Raw genomic sequence first — 12,410 nt, 5'->3', positions numbered from 1 at the left:
CCTACGAACAGAAGGCGTGCACCCATCACCTTCCATGAGATCCTGCACTGTCATGTTGGAGATTACCTCTACTTTGGAGGGATCGACAGACACACCTCCGCCATCAACCACGTGGCCCAAAAACCGCACCCGCTTCTGCAGCAGATGACACTTTTTCGGAGCCAGTTTCAAGTTGTTCTCCCTCAACCTCTGAAACACAGTGCGGAGCCTCGACAGAGCCTCAACCTCTGACGGCGCGAAGACAAGAAGATCATCAAGATAGCACAAAAGCTTCGTGAAGTTCAGATCCCCAAAGATCCCAATCATCATTCTCATGAAGGCTGCAGGGCTATTACAAAGGCCCTGTGGCATGCGATTGTATTCATGCAGCCCAAGGGGAGTCGTGAAAGCAGTGTATTTCTTGTCATCTTCATGCATTGGGATGTTGAAGAAGCCAGAGGTGAGGTCCATCGTACTAAAGAGGCAGTTACCACCCAGCGCGGCAAGGCAGTCTGACTGGTGTGGTAAGGGATGAGCGTCTTTCAAGGTCCGAGCACTCAGCCATCTGAAATCAGTGCAGATCCGAAGCCCGCCATCCTTCTTCCACACCATAACCAGCGGTGAAGCATATGCGCTCGAGGACTTCCGGATAATCCCTTTCTCCTCCATATCAGTGAGAACCTGTCTCAACTTCTGATAGTGGGCTGGGGGAACCCTCCTGTAGGGCAAGCGAAAGGGGCGCTCATCCACTAGATGGATGCGATGTGTGTATCCTGTGACCTCGCCACAGTCCAGAGAGTCCCTGGAGAAGATGTCATGGTACTCGGTGAGCAGTTGAGTGAGCTGGGACTTGCATGCCTCACTAACCTGACAGGAGCTGCGGTCAATGTCACTGAGTCCGAGCTCTGACAAACTCCTAGCCGGCTGAACAGGGGGACAGGCTCTACCTGTGGCGTTGGACTCATGCCTCCCCGCAACTGATTGCAGTCCCTGGAAAACATTAAAGTCCTCAATCGCCAAGCATGGAAACACATCAGCCAACTTGCAGTTCCTTTTCAGCGTGATGGCTTTGTCAGATGGATTGACAACAGTCATGGGTACCCACCTATCACCCCAGAGCGGTGTGACAAGTCGACCTACGAGGACACCTCGTGGCATGGCCTTGGAGCCTGTCGGCTCCACAACAACAGTGCTTCCAGCTGACATAGGCACCTTAGCAGGAAGTCTGCCCCAGACTAAGTGCTCGTGCCTCGGTAAGAGTGTCACGGCCTGGGTGAGCTTAACAGTACCTATCTTCTCAGGGACAGCACCACCCCTCCAGCGCTCTACATTCGTGAACATGGACAAGAACTGTTCAACGTCAGGACTAGACGGATGTTCCTGTCTGGACGTGATGTCCCAGTACTCAGTACCACTCTTGAGTACATGGGCCACATGTTTAATGACGTTTGTGCCGACTATCAGATCATCATGCTGACCGGGCACGACCAGAGTGGGTATGACAAAGGAAACACCATAAAGCTGCATGTTGAGGTCATAAAAACCATCAGGCCTAGTCTCCAGACCACCACAGCCAATCAAGACAATGTTCTCTTCAGGCTGCTGCTTCTCAGGTAAAACACCCCCAGAGCGGAGCTTCTCTACTGCATTTTCACTGATACTGCATGACATAGAGCCAGTATCCAACATGCCATTTATTTTGGTTTCAAACCCTTCGACAAACGTCCAGTCCTCCAGCGGGAGCGGTGTTTCTTACGGACGTGGGGGTCGAAGTTCAACCACTGCCCGGACTTCACTCGTGTGCGTTAGAAGGAGAAACCGTCCACGGGACTCCGATGTAAGAAAGGATAAACAAGTATTTTATCCCACAGCTTGCAGTATCTTCTTACAGGGATACTCAAGGTTACGTTCTCCTCAACCAGCAAAACTGTCCTACGGTAAGAAACACGTGTGGCTCGGCTCGATTGCTGTTTGAGACTCCTCCCACAAAACAAAAATGGCCTCTCCCGCGTTCCCTCTTCCGTGTACCCACAAGACCTCTCTCTTAAAGCGACAGTACACGTATATGACGGTCGTTGTAAAACATACATAAAAGTAAATAATGACATAAAATAAAATGTAGTAAACACAAATAACAGCACACAGACAGGATTTGGTGATATTTCATACTCAAACAAAATAAAATAAAAACATTAATTTTAACCTGGTTACAGAAGGTAATGGGGACGTTATGAGAGAAGTTGTATTAGACAACATGCTATTTCCCACCATGAGGGTAAAGAGTAGGCAAATCGATAGGCTCGCTTCGGTGGCCAATAAACGGCTTTAGCTATGACCAATACAAACGTGTGTCTGTATTGACTTGCTTGACTTGCTGTCATTAAAAGCGTGCTTGTTAACTCCGAAAAGTTGGCTAATAAGTCCATTATTTAACCACGTCACATTGGTGGCAGAAGTGGGATGGACTTCTTTAGACCACAAACATTGGCCGAAGGGCGTAACCGAAAGTCGGCGGGTAAGCGTCTGGAAATCGCTGCTCTCGAAAAGGAGATCAGAGGTCTGCTCTGTCTGCCAGATGGGAGCAGCGCAGCGCGGCCTTAGGAAGGGCGAGACCCGTGCCCACCCCTGAGTGCGGTAGACCGTCGTCACAGCCGGCACGCGAACCCGTGTCTCCCACTCCGCAAGCGACAACGTTAACCAGTCGACTAAAGGTTAGCGATGTATCCTGCGGTGCGGGCGATACGGGTTCCCGTCTCGGCCGCGGCAGTTCCTGTGGTTGCCCCCCCGAATTCGCTACATTGGTGTCAGAAGTGGGATGGTGAGACCGTGAGGTCATCGGAAGCGCATGCGCCCAGAGGCGTGAGGGGGCTGATATGTTGAAGCGCGGGGGTAGTGTAACGTGCACGGATAAGTAGACACGTTGGTTTTTGACTAACGGGTCGGACCCTTTAGTCGACTGGTTAACGTTGTCGCTTGCGTAGTGGGAAACACGGGTTCGCGTCCCGGCTGTGGCGACGGTCTCCCGGACTGCTCCTTGAATTCGTTGCAGTATTGTGGTGGCCAGGTCATTAATGTCATTTCACCTGAATGTTTCTTGAACCATTCCAGGACAATTATTGTACTATGACAGTGAGCATTATCTTGTTCAAAGTACCCATCCCCCTGTATATTGATATTAACTGTCATACTGTGGACTGCTAATTACAAGCGCGCTCTCTCATAGATAAGGCAATACATTTATTTTTTTCCTTTCTTGCTTTCAGTGGTATTGTTTATTTTGTTTGTTCTTGCAGACTTTTGAACTCTATCTACCTTCTGAGCTTCACTCAGCAGACTCCTCTTTCCCTCAGGAAACATTGGGCAATGTGAGGTCCAAGCATTGTCTCCTTCAAGCACTTCTTCCTTGTTTGGAAGACCTTAGACCTAGAACAACCTGAGATGCAGCACTGTGGGAGTTTATATGCTGATGTGGATGACTAACTCTCACCCTCTGTGTAGTCACGGTCGGTTGCCAAAATATCTGTCATTTGAGTCATCTCAAACCCCTGCTGTTGTTGACATCAGTTCTGTCTTGCTTCTTGGATTGTTCACAGAAATTAGTGGGTAGCTCCATTTTGCTATATAGGCAAGGGCGCCTGCTGCCATGGGACACTAGCCCATGTCTGGTCGTCTATTCCATCCCGTCAGCTGTCTTTCCACACCGTCACAAAGTCTTTCCCTAATTACCAGCTGCTTTCTCACAGAAGCCACTCAAGGAATCCAGATTAAACAGTCCAGATACTTGGGACTAGATTTTACAATCCTTCTTATTTCACTTTAAAAAAAAAATTTATTTTTATTTTGAAGTGCAACATAGATCAACTTGTATTAGACCCCTTGTAATTTGCCTACAGATCTAATCAGTCAGTGAAGGACACGGAACTCCATTACATACTGGACCATCTGGACACTCCCACTGTCTACGCCATAGTCCTCTTTGTTAACTTCATCTTCAACACAGTTCCGGAGTGGCTGCAGGTAAAGCTCCTTCAGCTTCATATGCCATCTGCAATCTGACAATGAGTCACCAATTTCCTGACAGACAGAAGATAGTATGTTTGGCTTGGACCCTTCCCATGAGAGACACATTCAGTTAGTATTTGCCCACCTCAGGGTGCATCTTCTCCCCCATCCTAATTTACTTGCTGTACACCAGTGATTGCATCTCTGTCCACCACTCAGTCAAACTCATGAAATCTTTAGGTGACACCGCTGTAGTGGGTCTCAGCAAAGATAGTTGTTCTATTAATGACAACAAGAAACACTTTGATGCATGTCTGTGCATCCCATCACCAATTAGTGTTTTTGCCAATATATTGTCTTCTGATTCTGATCTCTGATTCTGATGTCCTGTGGTGTGGTAGTGGGGGTTCAATGCCGCATATGGTCATCAGGTGGTCATAATGTTGAGACAATGTATAATTTTTTCACAGGTAATGGAATGTTTGAATATGGACACGTCAAGTGCATGTGGGTGAATGTGTTATTTGTGTGTGCATCAGTAAGTGTGTTTAAATGGTAAACCATCTGGGGAACATTTGAAATGCCATCATTTACCACATGGTGTGACACTTAAAAGCAGAAGTCATGTGAATCAGGGGTAACCTCAGGGCATGCAAACAAAGACACGCACACACACACACACACACACACACACACACACACACACACACACACACACACACACACACAATCGCACACACTCCTAGCGCTGATATTGTTTAAATTCAACTTGCAGGTCTGCCTCTCCTATTTCAGCTGCTTCCATGAGGTACTGACCGAGTTCGCCTGGCTGTCCTTATTCAGCCTCTGTTGTTCTCAAACTCCCGACTGCAGGGAGTGATAACACATCAGTTCAGGACCACATGCACTGATTTTCAAGATTTGGCGCGCTAACAGGACTATTAGTAATTGTTCTATTGACATATCGTGTACAAAAATATATCCCAGTTTCCTGCATATATTGGCTGGTAAATAAAAGTGCAGGATGTTGTCACTAGCAATTCCTCCAAAGTACAGTTAGAAAAAAAAGATAATAAAGAAAGGAAGAAAAAAAAGTACAGGGGGGTCTTGGCATGGCCCGCAGAGTTGAGTTCCAGCTCAACACTTTCCTGGAAACCATCTAATACAGATGCATGTGTGCACACTCATGCATGTGCACTGACGCACACAGACAATGATAAATCCATACAGTACAGTTACACACGCGCGCGCGCACACACACACACACACACACACACACACACACACACACACACACACACACACACACACACACACACACTGAATGTTACAACAGCTTTCACCAATGAATTCCAGCTGGCCAAATCATGAGACGAACAAAGTCAGATGCAAACTGTTTCACAATGTATCATCATGGTAACCAACTCTAGAGGCAGATCTCCTCTTCCTCAAGTCTCTGCCTTCTCCTCTTCTCACCTCATGACCGTTGTACAATTCCAAAAGACTAGGCTTCCTTGTCACATCCTCTTTTTCTACTTTCTCCCTTCTACCTTCCTTACTGTGGCCCCCAGTCCCTCCTCCTCCTCCCTCACAAGTCACCCTATGTCAGATTCATATTTCCTTTGGCTGAGGCCCAAGAAGAAACCACCCCATCCCCCAAAATAGACTCCCGTGGTGACCAACAGTAAATGGCCAGGCCGGTTCATTGACCCCAGGCGACCTCTGTTTGAACCAAAGTCAAAGGCAGCAGATACTCGACAGAGAGTAGGAAAATTGAAAACCCATCCCCCTGTGTTGAGATATTAGTTCACCAGAATGCCAAGAAGAACATTCATCAAAACCAGTGGAATAATTCTGTCAGAGGATTTTGCCTTTTGGACACCATCTTCTTTAGATAGTAAAGGTAACACAGTGCAAGGAAGGTTATGAGATGTGGACACATCATTTGGAACATTTTTTTCTGCAAAAATGCAGATATGAGAACAGCTTTTGACGAGACACATCAATGGCCAGCTGCAGGTTTTGATGTATCGGACCAAAAGTGAAGAATCTCGTAATTGAAGGCTATTGGTTTGAATGCTTGACAGCGCTTGAACTAACACCATCGCCTATCTGAAGTGTTCCTATGGATCTTCTAATTTCCAGTGCTGCTGAGCCTGTAATTGTATTGGGCAGTGCCCTGGGTGTGATTGTGTTAATTGCACAACGTCTTGTCATATTGCTGAAAAGGCATTGTGCACTGATGCTGCAGTCAGTAGATTTGGACTTTCTTTTGGTTAATCAAAGGTAATAGAAATGAAGCACCTACCCATGTCATCTTCGTGGTAGATTATAGAGTGGTGATCTGTCTGCCCGCTGGTGTATCTGTCGACTGGCTCTACGTAATATGTCCCATTGTCTGTGTGGATGGAGCCCTCAAACTGGCCCTGTAACACTGAGCCATGGCATGATGAATCCTGTTCTCCTGCAAGGAGGGACAAAATATCAGGGTGAGAGGGCTAGGAGAGAGTGATAAAAAAGAGAGAGAGAGAGAGAGACCTACACTGACCCACAGACAGACAGACAGACAGATTGATAGATTGATAAATAGGCTGGCAGACATAACAACTGATAGGATATTGGATGACATTTAGAGATTGGAAGCAGCAGACAAGGGGGTGCCCGGGTAGCGTAGCGGTCTATTCCGTCACCTACCAACACAGGGATCTCCGGTTTGAATCCCCGTGTTACCTCCGGCTTGGTCGGGCATCCCTACAGACACAATTGGCCATGTCTGTGGGTGGGAAGCCGGATGTGGGTATGTGTCCTGGTCGATACAGTAGCAACTCCTGTGGTCGTTCGGGGCACCTGTTCAGGGATAGGGAAATGCACAGCATTCTGCTGTCGACAATCCATTATCTGCATACCGACTAAGGTCCATCACTTGGTCTGCTTAATGAATAGTCTCAAACGACCCGTGTCAAATCTTTTTGTAATACACGCGTGAATAAGTTAATCATTGTAAATCACATTTCGGTGGCCTTACACATATGAAATGGGTAGCGATTGTACAGAAAACGGCTTGTGCTCTGTTGTAACAGGTGTCTGAAATTCAGATTTGACCAGAAATGTAAAGCGCTTGAGTGGCCATTGCAGCTAGAAAAGCACTATATAAAATGCAACTTGATTGACTGATTGATTGATTGAATAGCATGATCCTCCCACGTGCTACATCCCCCTGGTGAAACTCCTCACTGTCAGGTGAAAAGAAGTGGCTGGCGACTCCACATGTATCGGAGGAGGCATGTGGTAGTCTGCAGCCCTCCCTGGATCAGCAGAGGGGGTGGAGCAGCGACCGGGATTGCTCAGAAGAGTGGGGTAATTGGCCAAGTACAATTCGGAGAAAAAGGGGGGAGATAAAAAAAAAGAAATAAAAAAAGAAGCAGCAGACAAGAAGAACAGAAAGTGAATTTCCTTGAAAAATATTTCCTTCAGTTGTTTGTCTGCCATTAAAGGGCTCACACATGCAAACTAGGGAGGAATTATCGAGGTCGATGGCCGTATAGTTGCTAAATCAATTGCAGCTCTGACTGAAATTAGAAACTATATGAAGTGTAAGTGAAGGGAGACCCAGCGTTGGGAGGCTGTGCTGTACTGTACCTATCTATGTGATAAATACCCTCTAGCTCTCCTGAGTACAGATGAGACAGGTCGGCTACTGTAGAGGCATTTTCACCGACCACCGTGAAATGATCCGATAACCCCGTGGTATCTCGCCTCAGGCGCAGCCGAAATTTTCTAAGGCAAGAGAAACACACACACACACACACACACACACACACACACACAACACTTACAGATGTGAAATAGACTGGTCTCGTGTGAAGTCATTGGATTTACAAACAAAGCTAATTCGTGAGGGACATTGATTGCTGGAACCCCAGTGAAAGAATCATGAATAAAGTGTGTTTTCTGTTCTGAGATCACAGCATGTTTTGTATGTCAGATGGAGCTTTTGCAGCAGCAGTCTGGGAAACAGTCGGACAACCTGCAGAAAGCTGTGAAGATGAGCTGCAGTGTGTGGTCCTGTGGATGTGCTTCTCTCTTGGACCTCAGCTGTCTCCTGTGGAGGTCCTCCCGATCATAGGACAGTCCCTCATAATGCCTTATATAAGGACTTATGCCACACACAGCACCTGGCAATGGGGGAGACAGAAAGACTTTACAAAACAAAAATAATACAACCTCAGATGAAGGAAACAAATACACACATCCTAGGATGCAGTATGAAAGTGGAGTTGGGTTGCAAGACATTCTGGATGAGCTCTTACATGACTGTGAAGGAGAGCAAAGCCCCCCTTTGCCTTCCCTTATCACTGGTTGCTATAATTTTGGCGATATAATGAACAGATGCCTATTCCACTGTTGCATAGTTACACCGAGTTGGTTATAAGATGTTCTGAATATGCGTGTGTGTGTGTGGGCTCTGTGATGGATTGGCGGGCTGTCCAGGGTGTCTCCCCACCTGCCGCCCAATGACTGCTGGGATAGGCTCCAGCATCCTGTGACCCTGAGAGCAGAATAAGCGGTTTGGATAGTGGATTAATGGATGGGTGGATGTTAGGGTTAATGTTAGGATGTTAGGCCTGTGCCCCTGAGCAAAGCAATGGAAAGCAGAACTGGAGTCGGTCCCCGGGTGCTGCAGCTGGCCACTGCTCCTATACCAATAGGATGGGTTAAATGCAGAGAACACATTTGTTGTAACTTGTACAACGACAAAAATAAAGTGGCTCTGTTCTTCTTTCTTCTTCTATATAAGAAGTGAATGGGATCAAATTTACCTAAAACATTAGCAAATGGGGCTATACCCTATCTTTCACCACTAGCAAAACACAATATGATGTTGACATGGCTTAAAAGCTCAGGACTGCTGTTGATCATTACATTCCAGGGAGATCAGGTTGATACACGTCCTCCTCTGCAAATCTGAAGACTTCCAGGCAGGCTAAGAGGAGGCGAGGCCAACAATGGAATGACTCAAGAGCCGGAAAGGACTAATGCATACAAATGCAAACACACACGCACACGCACACGCACACGCACACGCACACGCACACACACACACACACACACACACACACACACACACACACACACACACATAGAAAGGTGAAGACACACACACCACAGCCCCCATACCCGTCATCCAGTCATAACAATGAAGCAGCAGCAGCAGCAGCAGCAGCGGGCAGCAGCATTGGAACCTCATGGTCTCTTCATCGGTGTGTTTTCTGAGTGGCTGTTGCAGCTAGAAAAGCAATATAAAAATGCAACTTGATTGATTGATTGATTGATTGATTTTCTTCCTTCTCTCTCTGTCTCCTCTCCTTCTTCTTTTGCTCACTTCTCTCCTTTCTTCATGTCTTCTTCCTCGCTCGGTCTCGTACCTGCCGTCCTCCGACAGAGGAGTGAAGCTAGCTGGGGTGACGGGACGGAGTGTGGAGATGTGATGTGAACACACAGGCAGATTCAGACTTGTTTGCCTGCGCGTTATGAGTTACTTGTTCACCTTGACACCAAGGGTGCCATAGAATAAATCCATAGGGATGATTATTCTCATTAGTCAAGAGGAATACAATGTGGTAAAGGTTATGATAGAGGGATTAACAATTTTATTGTATCTGACATTTTAAGCTCCATGTTGGCCCTTGGAGTCATCAAAAATCAGGACAAGGTTTGTACGGCAGTATGTCAAGATTTCACTCCTACCTAAAACGTCCATGGCCAATGACTGGTTTTTAAACTCTATATTCTGTCAAGATAAATACCCAAATGAGATATTAATGCACTGCATATGTTAGTATGTATGTTAGGAAACGACTGACACCAGAATTAAAATTTTAACAACTATTATACTTTTTTAAACAATTTAAACTTCAGACATGGTCGAACTTGAATAGCAAAATTGAAAAAGGGAAACTATTACCTGAAAAACAAAACAGAAAACACATATTGCTAATCTAACAAACGTAACGAGGCCTATAAAATGTGAAATGTAAAAAAGAAAAAGAAAAAAAGAACTGAAAATAAATATTGAAACAGTCCCAAACAACGACCAGAACTTAAAAACTACTAGAACGACCATGCCACGGTTTTTAAACTCTATATTCTGTCAAGATAAATATACAATTGAGATATTAATGCATTGCATATGTTAGTATGTCTGTTAAGAAACGACTGACACCAAAATTAACATTTTAACAGTTTTAATACTATTTTTCCAACGCCTGTAAATACTGCAGCGCCTCGGTGGTGGTCATGGTGCGTCTGAAATGGCGTCTGTAACCAGACATGTTGGAAATATACAAAAATCAAGTTTAGACTATTACTCTGCACTGGAGAACGCTACTGTGTTTCTAGGACAGAGCGATGAACTCCGCGAAGGAAATGATGCAACGTCATAACGTCATAAATAGTGTCATGACCTATTTATGACGTGGCTCAAATTACGAGCCGCCATTTTGACTGCTCATGGTCGTTTTAGGTAGACCTTATATATATACATACATATTTGCAGTTGATCTAAAACTCGTTTTAATGCAATATATGCAATTTTAGGAGCATTCAGGGGGTGGCAGTGTGATGTTCAGTATTAGGGGAATACACCTTTAAGGACACAGGGAATTATGGGATAGTAAACAGAGCAGCCACGGGAGCGGGATTATGTGCACGTTATGCATGCAGCGAAATAAACATGCCGAAGTTCCACGGCTAATTCAGAAACGGTGTTATCATCTGTGAAAGTGAAAAGTAGGTCATTACAGGCAGGTCTGTATCTTTTTTCCCCCCACAAAGTTATTAAACTTTGAAAATCAAAAAACGTCAAAATGGCGACCTTTGGTCTTTCTTAAAGGCTAAAAGCAGAAGATTGGCTGCAGAGTGTTGATGAATGTAGGCATGTGACTGGCTATATATAGATTAAGGCATTAGTTTGCATGTGATTGTTAATAAAGGGGAAACTACTGTTTGATTCATGGCTTCATGTAAGCACAGACCACCACCTCCAACTGTAAATGTGGATGCATCGACTTTTGTGTGGGACAGAATTACTGACATGCCACAGCAAAACAAGAAGTATGTACTCCTTCAGGTGACACACGCTGGGTCAAGGTTTATTGACAGGCTCTTCGTAACTAAAACAAACCATTTTAGACCCTTCTAAGGAACAGCAATGAGTAGAAGGGATAAAATAGTTTGACCTGGAAAGTGAAGTAACTGAGTCAAAAGTTTTGCTTCCTTAAATACGCGAATGAGAATGAGAACATTCACAGGCATCTTCCTTAAATACTGGGAGAGGAAATACGCTTGTGAATTATTTGAGCACTTTGAAGACAGGAGTCATAAACACGAGTGTGTTTACACATACACTCACCGGCCACTTTATTAGGCACACATGTCCAACTGCTCGTTAACGCAAATTTCTAATCAGCCAATCACATGGCAGCAACTCAATGCATTTAGGCATGTAGACATGGTCAAGACGATCTGCTGCAGTTCAAACCGAGCATCAGAATGGGGAAGAAAGGTGATTTAAGTGACTTTGAACGTGGCATGGTTGTTGGTGCCAGACGGGCTGGTCTGAGTATTTCAGAAACTGCTGATCTACTGGGATTTTCACGCACAACCATCTCTAGGGTTTACAGAGAATGGTCCGAAAAAGAGAAAATATCCAGTGAGCGGCAGTTCTGTAGGCGAAAATGCCTTGTTGATGCCAGAGGTCAGAGGAGAATGGCCAGACTGGTTCGGGCTGATAGAAAGGCAACAGTAACTCAAATAACCACTCATTACGACCGAGGTATGCAGAAGAGCATCTCTGAACGCACAACACGTCGAACCTTGAGGCAGATGGGCTACAGCAGCAGAAGACCACACCGGGTGCCACTCCTGTCAGCTAAGAACAGGAAACTGAGGCTACAATTCGCACAGGCTCACCAAAATTGGACAATAGAAGATTGGAAAAACGTTGCCTGGTCTGATGAGTCTCGATTTCTGCTGCGACATTCGGATGGTAGGGTCAGAATTTGGCGTCAACAACATGAAAGCATGGATCCATCCTGCCTTGTATCAACAGTTCAGGCTGGTGGTGGTGGTGTAATGGTGTGGGGGATATTTTCTTGGCACACTTTGGGCCCCTTAGTACCAATTGAGCATCGCGTCAACACCACAGCCTACCTGAGTATTGTTGCTGACCATGTCCATCCCTTTATGACCACAGTGTTCCCATCTTCTGATGGCTACTTCCAGCAGGATAACGCACCATGTCATAAAGCTCGAATCATCTCAGACTGGTTTCTTGAACATGACAATGAGTTCACTGTACTCAAATGGCCTCCACAGTCACCAGATCTCAATCCAATTGAGCACCTTTGGGATGTGGTGGACCGGGAGAT

The 12,410-nt window shown here is 45.7% G+C and overlaps 1 protein-coding gene across 1 annotated transcript in view; it reads right to left on the bottom strand.

The window, feature by feature from the left end:
* The window catches only part of si:ch1073-396h14.1 (disintegrin and metalloproteinase domain-containing protein 10), an 89,542-nt gene extending 80,313 nt beyond the window's left edge, over positions 1-9,229 (bottom strand). Inside the window, exons 1-4 of the mRNA XM_056276845.1 lie at positions 9,160-9,229; positions 8,009-8,156; positions 7,640-7,758; positions 6,290-6,445 (exon numbers count right to left, since the gene is read on the bottom strand). Of these exons, the coding sequence (XP_056132820.1) occupies positions 6,290-6,445; positions 7,640-7,758; positions 8,009-8,156; positions 9,160-9,229 (493 nt within the window). The remainder of the gene's footprint in view (positions 1-6,289; positions 6,446-7,639; positions 7,759-8,008; positions 8,157-9,159) is intronic.
* Positions 9,230-12,410: the final 3,181 nt, after the last annotated feature.

This window comes from Lampris incognitus, chromosome 3, assembly GCF_029633865.1.
Source record: "Lampris incognitus isolate fLamInc1 chromosome 3, fLamInc1.hap2, whole genome shotgun sequence".
NCBI lineage: Eukaryota > Metazoa > Chordata > Actinopteri > Lampriformes > Lampridae > Lampris > Lampris incognitus.
The sequence above is the reverse complement of the archived record's forward strand: the minus strand, read 5'-3'. Positions and strand labels throughout refer to the sequence as shown.